Below are 23065 nucleotides of genomic sequence, written 5' to 3'. Positions count from 1 at the left end.
AACAATATATTTGAATGCCTTTGGGTTTTTATTGTGCTTACAAACAATGAAGGAACAACAACCAACTAAAGGGACATTTAAAACAGACAAACCTCCTTAAAAGATGCCTGTTCATCTGTCATATGCTTGTCCTTGAACACATTGATAGCTTCAAGTATGTGCTCTTGAAGACAGTGCTTGGCTTCCTCAAATCTATTCCTAACCAGGGCCTGTGCTTTTGTATAAGCCTCAGTGTAGGCCTGAGGAGGAGCCTGGGCAAGTGCTGGCTGCTTAACCCGAGGAGATGACTGCTGTTGGGATGGTTTCTGTGCTGGTAACTGGGCCTTTGTCGGGACTTGGGACTGAAGTGAAGCCTGGACTTCTTGGCTTTTGATGTGAGTTTGAGTTGGCGCCTCTGTCGTGGATAGCACCAATTGTTGCTGACGTTGTTGAGGCTGCTGTGGACTTTGAAGTCTTATTGGAGCTTGAGCAGGTGGTTGATTCCATGGAGCTACTGGCTGAGGAACACCTTGGAACATAGTCTGGGAGGAGACCTGAGGCTGAAGTTCTAGCCGAAATGTATCCAATTGCAGTTGAGGGTTTTGTGGTTTTTGTAGGGCTTGATTTTGTCCCTGTCCTTGAGTCTCAGCCCTGGGGTATACTGGACTGGCTACCTCTTGACTGACAGGTCTCCATGGTTCGGAGGGAACCATATGCTGAACTGGACCTTGAGGTCTTATCTGTCCATGAGAATGGGGAAATGTTTCAGGTCTTGGTGTTGACCACTGCTGAGCTTGAAAATGTGGCTGGTTTTTAGAGTAAACTTGTACCTGAGGTTGAGATTGGACTACCTGACCAGTAACTTGAACAGTGGGGTAGGTCTGGGTGACTATTCCTGGTCTTATTGGTGGCCATAGCTGAGGTTGAGCTGGATGGGCATATTGAGGTTGTGGATGAGTTTGAAAATGGGCCAGAGGCTGCATTTGAGCAGTGACAGGAATTGGTCCTTGGACTTTGGGGTAAGGTTGGGTGACATCTCCAGGTGTAAAGGGACTCCACTGGGGTTGCGCCTGTGATTGAACCATACGCTGTGCACTGCCCTGTGCTGTGAGCTGGGTATGAGATTGGAAAGGCATCTGGGGTCTGGGCATAGAGATGACTCTGGGTTTTATGGGTGATGTACCTTTGGTTTGAGGGGAAATCACATTCTGAGCTTGCTGTGAGGGTGACTGGGATTGAACTACAGCCTGCGGTGACTCTTTTCTCTGCATTACTTGTGGTTGAACGAAAGTTGTTGGCAACTGTTGGACTGGTCTGGAAATGCCTTGGGGTACTGCTTGTGGAAATCTTTGTGGTTGGGGCACTGAAGGATGATATTGAGCTATAGTCTGTTTTGGCTGCCAATGAGCCATAACTTGTGGCTGTATGGGAATCATGGATTCAGGTTGTGACTGTTTCTGAATCATCACAGTCTGTGTTTGAGGCTGCTGAATGGGTGCAGTGGCTTGAGGTTTTTGTGTAGTTGCTTGAGCTTGAGTTAAAATAGGGAGTTGGGTCAGAACTGGTTGATGAATTGGAAAAGTTGCTGGCTGTCGTGGTTGCATTTGGGTCACTGGTGGTTCTGGAGTTTTCGACAAAATTTGAGGTAGTTTTTGTGCCACTACAAGGGGTTTCCCTGCTTGTGGTTGCTTCAGGCATTTTGACTCACTCTGTACAATGCTTTTCGACTGTGCCTTTGTTATGTCTTGATTAGGTTCCTGAGCCTCTGGTGAGCTGGAAGCAACTACAGGCTGAAAGGGTGCTTGAGGACTTATCTGACCTATATCCTCTGGCTCTGACAGAGATTGTGGCACCACCTGAGCTGGTTTTTTGACACTTTCCAATTGACCCCCCTGTTGAAGCCAAGGTCTGTTCTTTAGACATGCCTTGGACTTCTTTGCAATCATCTGCTGCTGGGCTGGAACCTGTTGTTGGCCTGCACCCTCCTTCTGTGATTGTGTCTCTGGTTGACACTGCGGCTGTGGCTGGGCTGGTGTTTGTACTTGAACTATCTGCTGTTTTGGTATAGAGGATGCAAGACAGGTTTTCTCTTGTTGGGATTTTTCTGGTGGTAGTGTTGCTAATTGTTGAGAATTAACTTGTGATGTTGTTTGTTTTATGTTCTGTGGAGGTTGCTGGGTAGCTATTGGTCCTAGCACTTGTCCTTGGTTCTGCATTTCTAACCACTGTTGCAGGCTTTCTATGTGATGTATCTCTATTCTTGCTTGGGCAACTTCCTGTGAATTCAGTTCAGTGGATTGAGTGTGGGAGTGTTCCCCTTGCTCATAGGGCTGTAGTTGTTGTGGGCTCCTTTTCTCATCTTCACACTCTTGTACAACAATTATGGGCACAGGCTGACTACATGGTTCAGCCTTGAGGGTTGCAGCTTGGGATACCTGGGGCTCTTTCTCTGTTTTCGGATGTTGGACAAAGATCTTGGCAGGGGGCTGGTCTCTAGGAGGGCTTTTGTCTCTGCAAGCCCCCAAGGAGCTGAGCATCCCTACTGCTTCCTGTTGAGATTCAGCAACATTTCATAATAATGCATATAATTCTAAAAAAAGGTGACTAATGGATAGGCATTACAGGAAATAACAGAAAACAGTATTGATGTTATAATGCATAATTCCTGTTTTAACCCTATACATTATCTTTTTACATTAAGATTGTATAGGTTTGGGAAAGCCGTGTTGCATGACCACTAACTTGCCCTATTTGCTGCAATTATAATTCAATGAGGTCATGACATGAGGAATACAATTTTCCTTAATCTTTTGTCATATAAGTGGTCATTGTACTATAAAAACATACTGTAAGTGTCAGAACTGAAAATTTCCTTCTTAATAGAAAAAGAGCATTTATTTAACCAAGTTGCAAAAATGTCTCGTTTGGAATTCGTGGATCTTGTGACGTCACAAGGACCAAATTAATCTGCAAATGCAATGCCTATTTTTCCATCATTGTACCCTTGGCCCCACACATTCATGCTCAGTCAGTCACACTGCTGAAGAGCAGAGAGATGGACCTGTCTTGGGAAATTCATCCAAAGTGGACTTACACAGGGCATCTTCATGTGCCTGTCTGGTTTTTCTACATAAACGTGCATGGCTTTGATGTTATCATCCATCTCGCGCCACTTTTAAAAGCCACAATGTCAAGTTATAACTCTAAAATAGAGAACCCCCATTGTGTTTCTTGTTTCTTGTCTTGTTGTTGTTGTGCTGTTTTCCTGGACCATTTGTGCACCTATCTATGCTATTTATAATTGTTGTTCTTTTGTAAAGATGCACTCATTGGACTATGCTTTTTCAGTGATGTGTGGCAAGTTTTAAGAGCAGTACAAACAGAACTTTCAAAAACGAGTCTCATTCTGCTGCTGCCACTGACTGGGAGAAACACATACCATTCTGTGTATAAACAAACCGGGAAAATGTGATGTGAAGACCAGTGTCTCTGCTTTGGCCTGTTGAAGCCAGTTGAAGCAGTCCAACACCACCATGGACTGTTTACGTTCGTGTTTTCAAAACTTCTCAGCAAGGACTGAATGTTTTATGACATATTATGAGCGTGATTGCTTGTGAAACTGTTACTGAAGGATGGGGCCATTAAAACACTACTGGACTGCAAATTAGTAAGTAAACAATTTCATATGTCATGACTGTTTGATTGTTTAAGGTGCTGCTTGAGAGAACAGTTTAATATATTCAGATAAAATGTGTCGCATGCATCCTGAAATTTAGTTTTATAAATGTTGTGGTCTTGTGGAGTTTAATCATTTTCTCCAGATTGCATTTCGAATATGGCTCTATTGAAAGGGCTGCATGATGTTAGCCAGTCATAACAGTGGGTGTTTTTATTGAAGTCTGAAAGGGCCAGGCAGCTTAAAACCGAGCGTTTCAGACCAGAGACAGAGACAGGGTGGAAAATTATTAAATATGACTAAATTATGACTGTTTTTGTGTGAGAAAAAAATAACATTATAAAAAAAATAAATAAATAAAAAAAAAGAGTATGTAATGACCCCTTTAAATCTATTGGTGATTGTGACACTTTGTCAAAATCCAAACCAAGCAGTTACCTACAGCCTAAGGTGTCCTCAGTTATACAATATGAAGAATAATGCCTCAGGACAGTATTGATGCGAATACAATGGTGCTGACTCATTACTGTTAATCTAAAAGCATTGGACAGACCTGTGACTTTTCCACAGCAGTGCGGACTCTGTCCTGCATGGTGGATGCGATGAGATACTGCAGTGGTGAAGTCTTCTGACCAGTCATTATCATGATCTGCAGATCCTGCTCTTCCATAACCACCTGGCCCTCTAACTGTAGCCCCCTCGAAATCAAAAGCTACAGGAGAAGAGAGAAGATGCCTTTATCGCAAACATTAGTGAAAAAGAAACTGTCCAAATAAGTCAAGGCTGGCTTCCCACTACCCATATTTTAAGCTCAGAGAGAGAGAGAGAGAGAGAAAGAAAATGTCATAGTGCTTGTATTTAATCACCCTGGCTCTAGGGTCTTGTCCTCTCTTCTGCCTGTGTGGTTCCAGGAGCTGGTAAAGCTCTCTGGCTTCAGTCTCCCAGTGTATGAGTTCAGCTAGACGCCCATCTAACCCACTTACACTCAGACGCAGTTCATCGCACAATTGTTCAGCCTCACATAGTGTCTGCAACACCTGGATATACAGACATACATATAAAGCTGTCAAAATTAATGTGTTAACACATGTAATTAATTAAAATGGTTTAACCACGTACATTTTTAGCATTTACCAATTTTCAGTAAAGATTCTGGCATTTTATTCATCTTTGTTTAAGTTCTAAAAACTAGTTTGGAATAGGGAGAAAAATTTGCAATGTATCCTGTGGGGACAATACACTGACGTATACAAAAGAAACACAGAACAGCAATTCAGTGGCAAACAATCAATTGATGGAGAAAGTACATCTTAAAAAACAATCCCAGATGGGACTTGTCACAAAAACAGTACTTTGCACCCTTTGTATGTCAGAATTTTACCACAGACGCATGTCAAATCTTAACTATCCCCTAAAAGCCAAACACTATACATAGCACTGATGAGAGAATGCTGCGCAGCAAGTTGGAACTCTCCTGTGGGGGGTCTGTTAATATAATTCAACTTTGTACCCATTGATGCTGAGCTTTCGAATCATTGGTCGTTTTCGGAATAGCATACTACCATCCTACTTTTACTATTTCTGTTATACATAGATATGACAGAAGCACTAAGAATTGTATGGGCAGTTTGCCATTCCAAACACAATCACTGTCTTCAGCGCTTTTCATGTGGAGCTCAAAGCTGCGCTTGGTGCCCTGATGCGAATCATGTGAATTAAATATCCAGTGTATAGCCACTGCCTGCTGGCTTATTCATTTTGTGGAGGATTAGGGTTTAAGAGATGTTATGCGTATTTCAATGAGTACGCAGCCTATGGGGTCTATTTTTTCAATTAGACAACCTCCCACTTAGACTTTGGGAAACATTTGATGTTGCTTATATTGGTGCTATTTTATTGCATTTCTATCTTTAAATTGTTAAAGGATTTGTTTGGAAAATGACAATAAAGAATTATTGTTACATTTTGTTTTGTTTTATTTTCTAAGAAGGAAATAAATGCATTTTGACAGGAAATGAAGAATATATAAAGTCAAATTTCAGCCCTTATAAAACCTGCTATTGCTGTAATCGCAATTAACTATGAACAATTATGTGATTAATCATGATTAAAAAAGTAATTGACAGCAATAATACATTTATATAAATAATAATATTAATATATATAAATACAGTAAGGTGCAAAAGTTTTAGGCACTTGTGAAAAATGTTGCATAGTGAGGATGTCTTCACAAATAATAACATAAACAGTTTTCATTCAATCACTTAATGTCATACAAAGTCCAGTAAACATAAAAAAAAGCTACACTAATATTCGGTGTGTCCATCTTTGCCTTAAAATTAGCACCAATTCTCCTAGGTACACCTGGACACATTTTGTTTTTTTTTGGTTGTTGGCAGATAGAATGTTCCAAGCTTCTTGGAGAATTCGCCACAGTTCTTCTATCTATTTAGGCTCAATTGCTTCTGTCTCTTTATGTAATATCAGACTGACATGATATTCACTGGGGGGCTTTGTGGGGGCCATGATATATGTTGCAGGGCTCCCTGTTCCTCTATTCTAATCTTTTTTATTTGCAAAAGTGATGTTTGGGTGTCTAACATTTACATTACCTATTGACATGCTAAAGCTAAAGATATAAATAACCATCTTAAGACAAATGCTTTTGTGAAACATCTTATATGCACACTATAGAAGACTATAGACTTTTGCACAGTACTGTATATATATATATATATATATATATATATACACACACACACACACACACACACACACACACACACACACACACACACTTACACGCATTTTTATTTTATAAGTCCCAGAGGTGGCAAAAATATCTGCTCAAATATCTATTTGATGTAGTTTAATCTTTTAAAATGTACCCATGTTTACTTAACTGTGATAATGTGATAAAAGAAAACTAACTAAAATGATTTCCATCAGAACATCATGTCACTTCTATCCATTGGGACCAGACATTTATTTAGTTGTTTACCTCAGGAATGGCCTGCTGAAGTTTGTTCAAGGTTTCTGGAGAACAATCAAGAGATAGGGAGAGGGCCTCTAGATCAACATCCTTTATCTTCTTCACCATAAGCTGAAAGAATAATAAAAAAAAAATATACAAAAAAGGTTATGTTAGGCAGAATGTTAGCCTCGGTCACCATTCACTTTCGTTGCATGTTTTTCCATACAACGGAAGTGAAAGTTGACTTAGGCTGTCAGTCCCTAACATCTCATTTTGTGTTCCACAGAAGACAGACTGTTATACGGGTTTGGAATGACAAGAGAATAAGTAAAGGATGACATTATTTTTATCCCTTGAAATTTTGAAAACCAAAAGACAAAGCAACAAGAATCTAAGTAATTATGAAATAGTAACTAATGAAAGATATAGGGAAGGGAATAGGTAGGGAAAATTAAGTCTATACTGTGTATTTTTCATATGTGTGGGTGTGAGAGTGTGTGCATACCTGCAGTCGCTTTGTGTAGGTACGTAGTGGTCCAGAAACCACCTCCAAAGGTTCTTTCAATAGCTGAGTGGCCTCCCTCATTAAGGCATGAACCATGTGAGGACTGGATGGGACAACCATGGGCTCATCAGATAAAGCCTGGAACATAAAGCTTTCTTAAATACACTGCATTTTCTTTGGTATATGCTGACTATCTGCTGACTATCTGCTAGATTGTCTGTCCAATGCATTCTGACAAAAAAATCATTATCATCAGTCAATATGTACACACCTCTTTAAATGCTTTATAGAGTAATCATGGCTGTACATATTCATGTTTAAACATGATGTGTGACTCACAAACTGGGTTGTTTTGGCAAAGTCAGCCCAGAGCAGATTTATCTTGCAGAGTTCATCTGAAATGGCACGGCTAGTCTGTGGGTCTGTCACCTCAATCAGGTAGTTGCCCACCTCACTCAGGTGAACCTGACGAGAACTCCACTCAGACATAATCGATACCGTCACCTGGAAAACCAGTGAGATGGCATGTTAACATGTCAAAGAACAGCAAAAAGCAAACAACAACAGCAAAAAATATTTTTAAGGGTGCATTTTTTCCCCATTAAAATACTTGGTCCCACTTAATATTTGGTGTCTTTAACTACTACATACTAACATTAAAATACATACAATAAAATTTACTTATTACGCAACTACATGTTCTCACAAGATTCACATTTGCTGCTCCTGAGGTTCAGGTTGTGGTAGGGTTAGGGTTAGGGTTTAGATTATGGTTAGTGTTTAAGGTAAGGGTCGGATTAGGTTAGGTGTAGGATTAAAGCAAAGTTTAAAATACCAAGTATTAAAATACTTTATCCTAACCTAACTTAAAGGTACTGTAAGCAATTTTTTCATGGGAAGGTATGCAAACAAACATGTGTCCGTGAGCTGCGATCTCTGACACTTTCTGCCTGTCAGAATTTTTCACTTTCTCATAGTAATGTACTTGCAGCAAATTATTGAGACTTAGTGGTATTTTTATTTTATTTTATTAAAATAGTTTTATTGACAAACAAATAAGAATGAAAAAACACAACATATATACATTGAGGCAATATTTAACCCCCACTATTACCCCTCCCAATCACCAGCCCCACCCAGAATTTCATCGAACACCCCTGTGGTCACAAAATAGAATACACACACACAAAAAAAAAAATAAAAAAAATACTTTTATTAATTAAAAAAAGAAAATATAACAATCATATATAATTAAAACTAAACCTCTCTCTCCACGGCCCTCCCCGAGGGTCCCCCCAAAACACCAAATATCTTCCCCACTTCCTAGCAAACAAATCTCGAACCCCCAGCCTCTGCTGGACATCTCCTCAAAAGCCACCACCCTCCCCATCTCTGCACACCACTCCCGAAATGAGGGAGCCCTATCTTTCTTCCATCTCCTTAAAATAATCTGCCTGCCAATCATAATACTGGACAGGACCCAATTTTTCATGTGTTTGTCCCCCAAATTTATGACCACCCCATCACCAAGGAGTCTGGGGCAAAATGAAATTCGAGTGCCCAAAACATCACATATGACACACTGAACCTTCAACAAAAACACTTGGACCCCCAAAAACATGGGTTGTGTCTCCATCTTCTGATTGGCATCGCCAGCAGGTAGGTGTGTCTTTATAACCAAGCCTATACAATCTAGAGGGGGTCCAAAAGAATCTATGTAAAACTTGAATTGCATAAGGCAAACCCTTGCATCTCTAGATGTAGACTTGATGTTTTTTAGAATCCTATCCCACACTTCCTCCTCCAATACCAAGTTTAAATCTTTGTCCCATAATCTCTTGATAGAAGTTTAAATTCCGTCCCCAGACTCTGAATTAGCAGGGAGTAATACACTGATGCCTCATGACCTTTTCCAAAAGCAATAATCACCTCTCCCAGAGTATCTGCCACTTTAGGGCAGTATGCTACTATGCTACTCCCAAAAACTATACATAACAGGTGGCGCAGCTGTAATTACCTATAGAATTGAGATCTGGGAATCCAAAAATGCTGAACCAAATTTTCAAAAGATCTCAATACTCCACTCTCATACAGGTCACTGAGTAGAGTAACCCCCCCTCACAATCCAGTCTGACCAGCAGAAAGGGGAATTATTAATACATAATTTAGGGTTTAACCATATGCATGAGGCAACATTTAAATAAATGAATTAAACACTGGACAATTTTTTCCATACCGAGTGCAAGTGCGAGATAAGGCGGTGTAACTTAACCTCTCTGGATAGATTGATAGAAAGACTTAGCAATTTCAAAATATGGGTAGGAACTTGCTGTTCAATACAAAACCAGGGAGGGGCTCTCTCAGGTGGATCCAACCAATGAGCCTAATGTCTGAATACATAAACATTTTACAAAATCTTGGGTAGCCCACCTTTGTCAATCGGCTTATGTAACTTATTAAAATGTAATCTGGGATGTTTACCATTCCAAATGAAAGACTTTGCTATGCTATCAAATTGCTTGAAATAAGAGAGGGGGACATCTACAGGGAGAGATCGTAGCAGGTAGTTACATTTTGAAATACATTTAATTCTAATAACATTAACCTTACCAATCATAAGTAAATGTAATGAAGCCCACCTGTCCACATCGCCCAAAAACCTTTTTATTAAGGGGTCAAAATTAACTTTAACTAAATCAGACAAATTTGTTGGGAATAAAATGCTCAAATACTTAATGCCCTGTTTGGGCCACTGGAAGGCACTCGGCTGGAAAGCCGTTACTGGGCAGTATGCTGTCAAAGCCAAATCTTTGGATTTACACCAATTAACTCTGTATCCTGAGAATTTAGAAAAGGAATGAATAATTCTGTGGAGGCAAGGCAATAAAAAATAATCTGCGTAAAGCAAAAATGTATGCGCCATACCTCCCGCTACCACCCGTGGAAAATCATGGTTCCATGGTTCCAGGGCAAGACAGAAAAACCATAATGGGTGCAGAGTAAAATAATCAGAAATTAATCCTTTTTTTTTGTACCACTGCTACCGGATGTCTATAAAGTAAATTAAACCATCCAAAAAGTTTTCCCGAACCCGTATATTCCAAAATCTTAAAATGATAATCCCATTCTACCATATCAAATGCCTTTTCGGCATCAAGTGAGATGGCAGCGTCTGGAGTCTGATCATACGTCACTGACCACATTATTGATGAAACGCCTAATGTTATCAGAAGAGCCGTGGTCCCTAATAAACCGGTTAGTCAGAATTTTTGACAATATTTTTACGTCTAGCTGGATCAGGGAAATTGGACGGTAACTCTTACACTTGCTTGGATCTTTGACCTTTTTAAGAATCAGACTGATCCGGGCCTGTGTCATGGTTAGCGGAAGCTTTCCATTCTTTAATGATTCCGTATAATCTTCTAGCAAAAGTGGATCCAATCCTGTAGCATAAGATCTAAAAAATGTTGCGGCAAAGCCATCTGGCCCCGGAGCCTTGCCTGTAGGCAAGGCCTTAATTACCTCGTCAAGCTCCTCCAAGTTTATTTAAAAATCAAGAGAATTCATTTTTTGCTCAGTCATCAGTTTAGGGAGTTCTAATGGTTCCACAAAGGTTCTAATATCTTTATCAGTAGACAAAGATTTGGAACTATAGAGATCAAGATAGAATTCTTTAAAAGCATTATTAATATCAATGGCTGAGGTAAATATTCTCCCAGCTGGAGATTTCACTGAGGGAATGGTAGAAAAAGACTCTATCTGCTTTATATATCTATCCAAAAGGTTCCCTGCTTTGTCCCATGACTCAAAAGTTGTGTCACAGGACTGTCCCTGAATAGCCAAAACTCCACCTATTTGTGACAAATAGTATTATATCTGTATTTCAATTGGGTCAATTCTCTGAGGCTATCAGACCACATTCAGCGCTTCAGCTCTGCCATAGCTCTTTTAATATTCCCTTCCAATTCCACAAGTTCTCATGCATTGGATTTTTTGGTGAATGATGCATACTGTATGATCTGACCCCTAAGAACCACCTAAAGTGCATCCAAAGCCACTCCCACAGAGGATACTGAGGACTAGTTGGTCTCCATTCATTTTGGCCTTCAAACTTAGTTGAAATTCAGGATTTTGCCAACTATAAAATTTAATTATTAAAGTGCCAACTATATGATTTATTTTTCTCTGTATGTGGCAACACCTCTAAAATCACCAGGGTGTGATCTGAGACTAAGATGTTTCCAACTGAGCAATCAACAACAGATGAAATGAGGGACTTAGATATAAAAAAATATATATTCTAGAATAAATCTTATGGACTGATGAAAAAAATGTATAGTCCCTATCAGATGGGTTCAAAAGTCTCCAAATATCTGTAAGACAAAGATATTTACACAACATGTGAAGCATCAATGTCGCTCTAGGGGGCTTAAAACTTTAGATTCACGATGATCAAGGACTGAGTCCATCAAAAGATCTCCTCCCAATATTATATCATGAGGGGTGCCAGCGGCTTGCAACATCCTTTCAAGATCTATAAAAAGCCCTGGTCATCAGCGTTAGGTGCGTAAATATTAGCTAAAATCAATCTCTGCCCCTGATTTTCTGCTAAAACAATAATGACTCTTCCTAATGTATCTGTTACAATGTATGGCCGTTACAATTTCTCCCATTCATTTAAACTGAAGTGACTCGTCTCTGCTAAATAGTCTCTGGCCTCACAAGCTATAGAACTACAATGCCCATCATGCTCTACGTCTCTTCCTTAAGGTTTGCACACTTTTACTCCTGATTTCTCACAGAACAGGGAAAGTAAAGATGTACAAAAGCAACACGTTACTTTAAAAAAAATAAATAAATAAAAATAAAAATATATATATATATGTATATTTTTTTTATATACACTATTCTCCGGACTAAATTATACCAACTCTCTGTTCCCACATCTATCTGTCAGTGGATCACCAACTTTCTGACGGACAGCCCCCCAAGGGATGTGTGCTCTCGCCACTACTCTTCTCACTGTATACCAGTGACTGCACCAACAAGGACCCCTCTGTCAAGCTCCTGAAGTTTGCAGATTACATTAATGTCATTGGCCTCATCCAAGATGATGAAGAGTCCATATACATGAGGGAGATTGAAAGGCTGGCTCACTGGTGCAGTCAAAACAACCTGGAGCTGAACACGCTCAAAACATTGGAGATGATTGTGGACTTTAGGAGGAATTGGTGTGTTGACCCCACTCACCATTCTAAACAGCACTGTGGCAGCAGTAGAGTCATTCAGGTTCCTGGGCACTACCATATCACAGGACCTAAAGTGGGAGACCCACATTGACTCCATTGAGAAAAAGGCCCAGTACAGGTTGTACTTCCTTCGACAGCTGCTCATTTTGGACCTCACTCACCCAGCCCACTATATGTTTTAACAGTGGCCTTCTGAACGGACTTATAGAGCACTGAGCACCAGAACCGTCAGACACAGGGACAGTTTTTTCTCTGATGCTATCCATCACATGAACAGTTAAAACTGCCCCATGGAGCCATAATGATGTCCAATACACAGCTTAGTCTATTAATATTTATCCAACATACCCTACCTCTTCTGCCATACATTCCCTTGCATCTGTATATAACAGATTTGTATTTGTATATTGTACAAACATACATATATATATATATATATATATATATATAGAGAGAGAGAGAGAGAGAGAGAGAGAGAGAGAGAGAGAGAGAGAGAGAGACTTATTGTGTATTTCTATATATACTTATATTTTCTAATCACTTTTATTCTATTTTTTTATTATTATCTCTGTCTTGTTGCTGTATTTTTTGTGCACTGGAAGCTTCAGATACCACGACAAATTCCTTGTAAGCATACTTGGCAATAAAGCTAATTCTGATTCTGAAAATATTGTGTTACTTTACTCATTACTCGAAAAAGTATTCTGATTACGTAACACATGGTACTTGTAACACATAACCCCCAACACTGCTTATAGGTAATGTCCACAAAAAACGTTAACACTGTGGCGCAATATTAAAACATTGTTTGTTTGAGCATACTGACAAGCTCGACACACGACAATTGGCTCAACTATTCTGTTTGTTCGACCAAAGGACACATGTTTGTTAGAGAAACCAGTTTGAAAATAGTCATTATTTTTGCAATTCGGTTTAGTGACGCTAGTGATGCAAAGCTAACACACTTCACCTTTAATTTAAAGCTTTATCTATAGAGGGCTATTCTCTGAAAAAGGCTGACAGCTCTTGTCAATTCAAATCTAGTCATGGTTTATTTATCAAATAAAGTCATGATAATTAACCGTATGTGTCTGTGTGCTCTTTCCTCCATGTATATGTGAGTTTGTTCACCTCTGTTCTCTGTCCATGACGCTGGCCATGTGGTCCCTGCTCCAGCCATGCGTGCAGAGAGGTGTAGATGTCACTGTAAGAGTCCCATGCTGTCAGCACACGGCCCATAGTTCCCCTCACCATCCGTACACCCTCCAGCGTCGCTACTACATCTGCTTCCAGATCAGACACCTGACGATTGACCTGACTGGTGTCTCCAGCTGGAGCAAACAACAGATTATCAATTATTATTGATTGTTTAAATAATCACTGTTTTTACACAATGATGAGCAGAGAAAGGACAATTACAAACACGGTTACAAACATGGTTGTTCAATCGGGAATCTGAAGTCACAGTTTCTTATGCATTCATTTAGGAGCAGGTGCACACACACAAAGTCTCTATGTATTACCCAAAGCAGCCTTGCTGGTGTATTTGCTTGCGATGAGTTTGAGTCTATGGAGGGCTCCATCCAGCAATGAAGTCAGTTCCTGTTTGTTCACAGTCTCCTAAAAAATTATTAGTTGTAACAAAGTTTCTATGATTAAATGTTTGATTTTTATTGCTTTTATAGTTTTTTTAAGTATAAACCTCCCTAAATGTAGTTTTATGCACTGTTTGCTTAAAACAAGAAAAAACTATTTGTCTCAATATCTAAATATCTATCTTATAAAAACATTTTCTCAAGTAAATGTATCAAATTTGCATATTTTATTTAATGGAAAACATGACAAAAAATGACAAAAATATTTTTTTGCTGTGTACTTTGGTGTCTCGTCATGTTTTTGATTCATTAAACTTCCCACTTACATTCCAGTCCTGCATCAGCACACAAACGGCCTGCTGGGAAATATAGGCTCTTTTCCAAGAACGCAATTTAATGTTGAGTTGATTCAGCAGATCAAGCACTGTGTGTCTGTGCTCATGATACTCTAGCTTTATGCCATGATATTTAGCTGTTACACGGACACTGGTGAACCTGGAAAAGTATACATTAAACAGACAAACAGAAATAAAATCTTTATTTAGTAGAGATGCTGTTTAATTCTCAAAAGACCAAACACCTAGGGCCAAACAATCAAACTCACCTTCTCTTGATCTCTTCCATCTTGTCTGTCGGCACAAGAGCCTCTCCAAACTCATCCGTGTTCTGAAACATGTTAAACCTCTTGAGATGGTGTGGCATCTCCTCCAAACACACCTGCAGATATACACACAAGCAGAAATGAAAAGGCATAATCACTTTCATTGCATATCATTTTCACTCCCATCAAAACAAATATTGTTTTTGATATTATTGTTGATTTCTTGACACAGCTTGGGCTTGTTACTCAAATAAAATGTGCATTTGAAATATGCTGACCCATGGTACCAAATATCTCCACTGTCTACCTCCATATTATGAATAATCAGTACAGTTAATGAAGTTAATTCAAGTAATATAATCTCAGACCTTTAGTAGTTCGAGTTTCTCAAGGGCTTCTTTCGCAGCTCGGGCGTGATCCAATGGATCGCCATCTTCAGCAGATAAAACCTCTTCAACACGCAACAACCATCCACCCACAGTGTCCAGTGGAGATGGGAGACTCAGGTCCAGTTCTGTTTTATACTCACGCAGCTACCACACACAAACATTTATTTACATATACTGTACATAATGTATGCATTCAGACATTTGTAATATTTCTCAGACATAAAAGAAAAGTATTATTTATGGTTTTATTTTTATTAATTCTATTATTTCTAGGTACTAATACCAATGAACCTCAGCAGCTGACCTTCTCAGCAAGAGTGTCCCAGGCTCGTCTGAGAGATATCTGCTCTGCACTGAGCTGAGGAGTCCTCTTCATCGCCGTTAGTAATGGCATCACCGGTCGTCGCTGTTCATTAAAGGACACAATGAAGGTATGGAAGACCTGCAACAAAATTAAGTAAACATTAACACCACATTGTAGATGATGAATGTAACCATGCTGCATAATTTAAATAATCATGAAAAAATAAATGGCTGTTTTATTAAAATTCTCAAAAGATTTTTATTCAAGTTTTTTGCAATAGAAGTCCTGTATACTGCCATAGCTTGTGAATTATCTCATATTTGTTCATTCAGCAATGTATCAGTCTTTAAAACCTTACAAAGGCATTTAAGATATATTTAAGGTATAGAAGATCACTTTTTAGGTATCAATAACAGAATTATTTGAATGCATCATGTTTTTCTCCATACAGTGAGCTGCTATAGGTATAGTAAAATATTGATTTATATTCAGGTCTTACATGGTATCGCTCAGCATAGCTCTCTCCCTCAGTGGAGTCCCACCCCTCAATCAGCTCCTGATAGGCCTGAAACAACCAGCATGTGACCTCCTGAGCCTTCTGATTGGCTGAGGTCTGTACAGACAGAAAGAAAAAGAAAAAAAATCAACAAGTCAATAATTATTTGATTTCGTTCTTCATTTTGTAGTTCAAGATATTATAATAGTAAGCGAGCACGAAAAAAAAAAACCTTTTGTCAATTAGGGGCTGAGGTATTTGATTAATGTGGATACAATTTTCATTCATGCGCATAAATTCACTTTACATTATAAATGTAAATATGTAAATGTTATTAAAAGTAAAACAACTAGAGTTTAGTACAGCAGTGCTCTAGAGGAAACAAGTTCTTTCACACCCAAACTTTCATGGCATATCTATAATTAATCTGATCCTGCCAAGTTCATGAGAACTCATGTTAGATGTATTAAAGACTTTCAATGGATTTCCTCTTTCATTTCAGGGATTATCTCTATAACAGCTGGATTTAATGGATTATCTCTGTCATTTCTGGTATTATCTTCATAATTAGAGGCGTTTAAAGTCATTAGCACATTTGCACATGCAAAGAAGTGGGCAGTTATTGGGCAGAGTATCTTAAAGGGAAGGGGGGTTTGATATTTTACCCCAGGGACAGCTGGTCTAGCTGGCTCAGGTGATTGAGTAGGGGATGATTTGATTGGACAGGGCATTAGCAGGTTGGCCTGACCAGGAAACAAGTCAAGTAAAATTCAGAGAGGATCATAGCAAAAATCAGTCCAACTCAAAGAGTATTACAATCTTTTCAGACTCTCAGACAACGTACATACGATATTCATCCCACACCTTTATACCAATCAACTTTCCACAGAAATTTGACACAGTTATTTTAAGATTGCACAAAGAGCGATTTGAAGTGATTAGATATTTTAGAAAATTAAAAAGGCCATTTTCACAATAGAAAGTTACAAGATTTTTTAATATAAATAAAAAAGCACATTTTTTAAAAGCAAATCAAAATGTTTTTCTAAAATTAAAAATGTAAAAATATTTTTTTTCCTAAAATCTGTGACTTTTCCAATTGTGTGGAAATCACAATTTTTAAATTTCCAGAAATGTCCTGATGCTCTATGACCACTGAAACATGTAATGATCAGGATATCAATACAATTCCAGACTGCACTGTAAATATTCTATTAAAGTGCATTTCAAAATAATTGTAAAAAAAAAAGATACTCAAAATCCAATGAGATTAGAGACTGAGACAGGCAGAGATCCTTTGATTAACTTAACTTCCCTGGCATATATTCAACTTGAAAAATCTGTGGAATTATGGGTACTTTGTTTGACACATATACTGTACACAGCTTTAGGGCTAAACAACAGGGCGGACCAAAATAACCTTTTATAGTGTTGATTGACATTTGTGGCTAACACTGGCATTAAAAGAGAGATTCGTTTACCGACACACCCTATACCAAACTAAAAAAACATTATTCAAAAAGAGAGACAAAGAAACAGAGAGAGAGAGAGAGAGAGAGAGAGAGAGAGAGAGAGAGAGAGAGAGAGAGAGAGAGAGCAGAGAGAGAGAGAGAGAGAGAGAGAGAGGATTACCTTTCTTAGAGGTGATGCAGCTACAGATGGGGTAAAGTCAGTTGGCAGATTGACAGGAGAGAGACGCTGCGGAGGAGTGAGATACTTAAGCAGCACAGAGAGGAAAAACACAGATTTAAAAATAAACAACAGAAGAATAGGAGAGAAAAGACGTGAGAGCATAAGGGAGTAACCATTTAATTATTAACATAAGCATTTTGATTTCAAGCATGACATTTTGAAATGTTGAGAAAGGGATACAATTGTAAAAGTGATGTATTTGAAGTGTCCACTGAAGTGTGCTTACTTGTTTTGCTATTTTTGTAAGACCAATGGAAGGGCTGAATGACTTGGACAAAAAATCTAATTGCGATCATTTTGAAAAATATTGCGATTGTAATTTGATTATTAAATTTTTTTTTAAAAATGGGCAAAGATACTCAGGACTCACACTTTGAGTCCTGTTTAAAAGAACGTGACTAAATAAATAAAATACAGTGAAGCATAGAGAGAGAAAAAAACATCATCTTCTAATTGAATCTGCTCACTCTGTACCTGTTTTTGTTTACTTTCTGATATGGTCTCAGCCCACTTTTTTTAATATTCTGTAATATATTTATATATACATATAATACATATTATTGTTCAATTGTTTAATTTATATTGTTTAATGTTTTTCAAGTTTTTATAAAACAGTACCATATATGGTATATGTAGTCATTTCTTAACTTTTATGCCAAATTGCTATGCAGTCAGTTAAACCCTTAAAGACTTCATTTTAGTGGAAGCTTTTATTTTGGCAGAACATTGAATGCTCTCATCCACTCTTATGTCCATAAAAACTATTATGAGGTTACTTTAGATTTGGATATTATCTTTTGCCTGCCAAGCATATTTGGAATTATGCAAAGAGCAATTTGTGAATCTAGCACACTGTTAATATAATGCGCTGACTCATTAGCCTCACTCATGTTTTGAGTATGTGTAATACATACAGAGAGCAGCGCTGAACAGATACAGTAAGTGCAGCTTAATTCAGTCATAGATCGTGCGGTTTGATAATTGCACTACGTCATATCATTGTATTTTATTTCGATTAAATGTTCAGCCCTAACCAGATGTCTAAAAATGTCCTTCCGAAAATGTCCACCCAAAAAGATAATTTTGTAATCATTCCCTCACCCTCATGTCATTCCAAACCCACTTGACTTTCTTTCTCCTGTGAAAATCAAAAGGTAAAATTCTGAAGAAAATCCTTGCTTCTCTTTTTTTTCTGAAAGTGTACAGGCACAGATGCGGTCAAACTCCAAAATGACAGAAAGCACCATAAAAGTGTCATTAAATTGGTCCAACTTAAATTTAAGTTGTTAAGTTCCGCTGTCACCCTCATATTAAATGTAATACAATTAGATGCTTTTTAAAAACATAGTCAATATGTGCATAAGTCGTATGGACTACGTTTATGGTACTTTTATGGTGCTTTTTTGTTCATTTTGGGTCTTGAGTGCACCAATCCACATTCACTTTATTTACAGTATATGGAAAATTACTAGCAAGGATATGCTTTAAAAATCATATCATAAGGGTTTAGACATGAGGGTGAGTAAATGATGGGATATCTTTTGTTTTTGGTTTAACTTTTTCTATAAAACTGGCTTATGAGGACGATTCTTTAAAATAGTTAATAAATAGGAAAAATAATGTGTTTCAAATCTAAAACTGTGATAAGGGATCTGTAAAGAAAAGGCTCAGGGAGTAATAATTATAATCAGCTTAATTTACGAACAATAAAAAAGCAATAAATATAAAAGCAATAGAAAATAATAAATAAGTCCTCACAAGTACAAGTGTACACATTTGCGTGCATGTATGTGGCTCACCTGCGTTTCCTCATCAGAAACAGGAGTGTCTTTTGAATATTGCAGGAACTGAGCAACATAAGTCATAATTGACTTCTCATCAGGGTCCCTAACATCAACATCTGAAATGTGAAATGAAAAAACACAGTTGTACTATGATTATGTGCAATACAGGAAAAACAAACAAAAACAAAAATACACCATTTGCACACTACACAGACACACACTCACCGGCTGGATCTAGTAGTCTAGGTATGCGAAGTTCTCTTTCAGCGATGTGGAAAGCCTCCTCCAGGTTCTGTCTGTTGCTTCTGGTTTTGGCTCTATACAGGTCCACTACATTCGGCCTTAGAGCATAAAGTATTGCCAAAAACACCACCCCACTCCTCCAGCTCCACTTAAAATCCTTAACATTCAGAGTACAACCAGCCCTGAGAGAGAGAGAGAGAGAGAGAGAGAGAGAGAGAAATAGAGATAGAGAGAAGGTTTTTAAAGTACAGAATCTTAAGGTTCCCAATAATCCCTTCCAGAGGGTTGCATTCTGTTTCTCACCTGTGGCACTGCTCTCTGACCCACAGCAGCAGGGCTTTCTTGGCAGATACACGGAAACGTGTGTGCAAGGGTGAACCTCTGGGTGGCACTGGACTGCTGCGGGCACTACTGCTGGTTGAATAAGTGTCCAAACTAGCCAATGACTCCAAAGACGACTGGCGAGAACTAAAGGACAAGGTGCTTGCCAACTCTTCAATCTAAACAAAGTAGAAGAGTAAACAGAATACCCTGATGAAAAGACCAGCATGAATTTGCATACTGTTCCAGGCTAGTTTATGCTTGTTAATGCTGGTTTGATGCTGTAGCAGTGTAGTCTACCAGACCAGACTAGTTTTTCTGGTAACACTGGTTTAAGACAGCAGACTTACATGGAAGTGCATGATGATTGTCCAGACCAGACCCAGAATGATGGAAGGCTTTCCATCAATAATGTCTGACACATTGATGTTGACCAGTTTGATCTGCAGAACAAAGGAGAACCACAGGAAAACCATGGAGGTTAAAGCTGAAATGTGTAATGTCTAAGGTACTCTATCGGGCTGGATAGGTCACCCAAACAAACAGAGGACATTTTTCATAGCACCACAGAGCCACAATGTTACACTTTTAAGTGCAATCAGCCATTACATATAGTTGACTCTATTTATTAAGCTGGGTTACAGGAAAGAATTTAAAAATAAAAAATGATTACACACATCAGCTTTACTATTTCCTCCCTACACAGCTGTCACAGTCTCAGCTAAAGCATCTTACTATGGACAGAAAATGTGTAGCCACTGCAGGTGCATCTTACCGATTTCCTCTTAAGGAATGCCAGCGCTTTATCAATGTCTGTTCTGTGCTGAAATGTCCCTCTTCCTTTCTCCCGGCTCTGAAACAAAGGTTGTTTGTGGTTATGTCTAAATAACTGGTCATGGGCTAGAGTAATAGGCCAATATATTGGCTATAAATTGGTCGATGTTTCATTTTGAGAAATCAGCCATGCCAACTCGTCTGATAAACAAAAGCATTAGCTCTCCCTTGTCTCAGTTCCAACATCTGAAGATGTCTTGTCAATGCATAATACATATTTCTTGTATTCAAATATGTTTGAGTGAAATTAGTTTATAATATTGTAAAATAAATTAAATATTAATATGTATTATATCTTATGCAAATGTAGACTATACATGTTTATATGTTACGTATTGGTCAAGGGCCACCTTGCTATCTAGATATCAGCAATAGTTACAGAAAACCCAATATCGGTTGACCACTAATGACTCAGACATAGACTCACCATTCTCTGACCACTCATCACCTCCAGCAGGTCCAACAATCTGCTTCCATCTTTAAGATCATTGAAAAGGTCCAGCACTACAACTGGAGGCCTCCTCTGGGATAGCAGGATGAAATATCCCATGTTAAATACATGACTAGCACAAGCACCATACAATGTAAAACTGCATTGTTAAAACAAAGATTTTTTGTAATTCCCACGTTTCTCAATTGTGATTCCAATTACATATTTTACATACACACACACACACACACACACACACACACACACACACACACACACACACACACACACACACACACACACACACACACACACACACACACACACACACACATATATTGTGCTATATGTGCTTAATTTAACCATGAAATGCGTCACAATTAATAATGTCACCGTGCAAAGGAATCATACAATCTTCTTACAAACAATTCCATACTGCATGTCTCCTTTGAAAGATTTCAGAATAATTTGCTACACTAAACACATTTCTTAATCAGAATACGGTACCATTTGATGAAAAACTAAACAAAAAAACAACACTTGTACATTACAACACTGCACTTTTTAGTTGGTTTTTGTAGCTTTTGGCAAGTAATATTCATAGTTGAAAGGTAAACGTGTCTGAAGGTTAAATCAGACAAGCATGTGTGGACTCATTTGTCTAAAAGTATTTACATAAAACTTAAATCTCCAGGCATTATAAACACTTTAGATAATACTCTTTTTACTGGGGAGTCAGAAATTAACATATGATTTTATTTCTAAAAAGAGTGTGCTGTTTAATCACACTGTTTATTGTTTACTTACATATTGATGACATAATTATGTTTTATGTTACTACATACACACATCCCCTGCTCATGCCTGCAAGGCACCAAGCCATGATGAATTGAATTGACTGTGTCATCTGCTAACTCTATAAGTAACTTTGGGTGTGTGAGAATAAGTGTGTTCCTAAGTGTGAGCGTGTATTTATCACTTTGTGGGGACCAAATGTCCCCATAAGGATAGTAAAACCCGAAATTTTTGACCTTGTGGGGACATTTTGTTGGTCCCCATGAGGAAAACAGCTTATAAATCATACTAAATTATGTTTTTTGAAAATGTAAAAATGCAGAAAGTTTTCTGTGAGGGTTAGGTTTAGGGGTAGGGTTAGGTTTAGGGGATAGAATATAAAGTTTGTACAGTATAAAAACCATTATGTCTATGGAAAGTCCCCATAAAACATGGAAACACAACATGTGTGTGTGTGTGTGTGTGTGTGTGTGTGTTCGACAAGTGTGTGTGTTTGACAAACTCCTGTTGCTGTCTGTCTTTCTGTTCCATGTTAGAAGGATTATATTTACCCCCTGCCCACCCCTCATTCCCTCTCTGCTATTGGAGAGCCTGCTGGAATGACCTCTACACAACAAAAACTCTGCGTCCATTGTTTATATATATGTAATTTAGGCACTGTTTCTGATGACAAAAACTAATTAAAATTCAATACAAGTCAATAAAATCTATGTACAAGCTTATGATGTTTCAGATATTTGCAACACATAAGCTATCATTGATGTAGTCAGGTTTAAGTTCATGAGCTCTTGACCTTTAACCCTTTAACCTCACCTTGGATAGCTGGGCATTAATCCAGTTGGTGAATGTTTTCTTTTGAATTTGCTCCTGCTCCACTGAGGGCAGAATGGGCAGAAGAACATTATGAAAATCAACAAAGATAAACATGCACTAACATACTGTGTGAACATGCCTGATACAGTTACATACACATGTGTGATTGGCAGCTTTAAATCTCTATAGGCTGTTTTCAATTCATAGCATGACTAAGATTAGATTTTATAAAGGAATAAGCAAGAAACAGGTGCACCCAAGTTCAAGGATGAGATTTTGCAGGGTACTGTGACACAGGTCAGGTATTTCAATACATACGGTAAGACGTTGTTAAATGTTAACACTTTTAAAGGTTGTATACGTTAACATTAGTATGTAATAATCG

At 38.2% G+C, this 23065-nt stretch overlaps 1 protein-coding gene across 1 annotated transcript in view; it reads right to left on the bottom strand.

Moving 5' to 3' along the window:
• LOC127660312 (nesprin-2-like) overlaps positions 1-23065 on the bottom strand; it is a 164927-nt gene that overhangs the window by 136617 nt on the left and 5245 nt on the right. The window contains exons 3-23 of the mRNA XM_052150448.1: positions 22681-22742; positions 21070-21165; positions 20584-20661; positions 20159-20251; positions 19791-19987; positions 19470-19669; positions 19260-19360; positions 17401-17484; positions 15772-15885; positions 15273-15410; positions 14948-15112; positions 14583-14695; positions 14305-14473; positions 13907-14003; positions 13515-13714; positions 7474-7638; positions 7135-7272; positions 6657-6758; positions 4522-4692; positions 4209-4367; positions 93-2528 (exon numbers count right to left, since the gene is read on the bottom strand). Of these exons, the coding sequence (XP_052006408.1) occupies positions 93-2528; positions 4209-4367; positions 4522-4692; positions 6657-6758; positions 7135-7272; positions 7474-7638; positions 13515-13714; positions 13907-14003; positions 14305-14473; positions 14583-14695; positions 14948-15112; positions 15273-15410; positions 15772-15885; positions 17401-17484; positions 19260-19360; positions 19470-19669; positions 19791-19987; positions 20159-20251; positions 20584-20661; positions 21070-21165; positions 22681-22742 (5078 nt within the window). The remainder of the gene's footprint in view (positions 1-92; positions 2529-4208; positions 4368-4521; positions 4693-6656; positions 6759-7134; positions 7273-7473; positions 7639-13514; positions 13715-13906; positions 14004-14304; positions 14474-14582; positions 14696-14947; positions 15113-15272; positions 15411-15771; positions 15886-17400; positions 17485-19259; positions 19361-19469; positions 19670-19790; positions 19988-20158; positions 20252-20583; positions 20662-21069; positions 21166-22680; positions 22743-23065) is intronic.

Source organism: Xyrauchen texanus, chromosome 20 (assembly GCF_025860055.1).
Source record: "Xyrauchen texanus isolate HMW12.3.18 chromosome 20, RBS_HiC_50CHRs, whole genome shotgun sequence".
Taxonomy (NCBI): domain Eukaryota; kingdom Metazoa; phylum Chordata; class Actinopteri; order Cypriniformes; family Catostomidae; genus Xyrauchen; species Xyrauchen texanus.
Note: the sequence above shows the minus strand (reverse complement) of the source record. Positions and strands in the feature narration are given on the sequence as shown.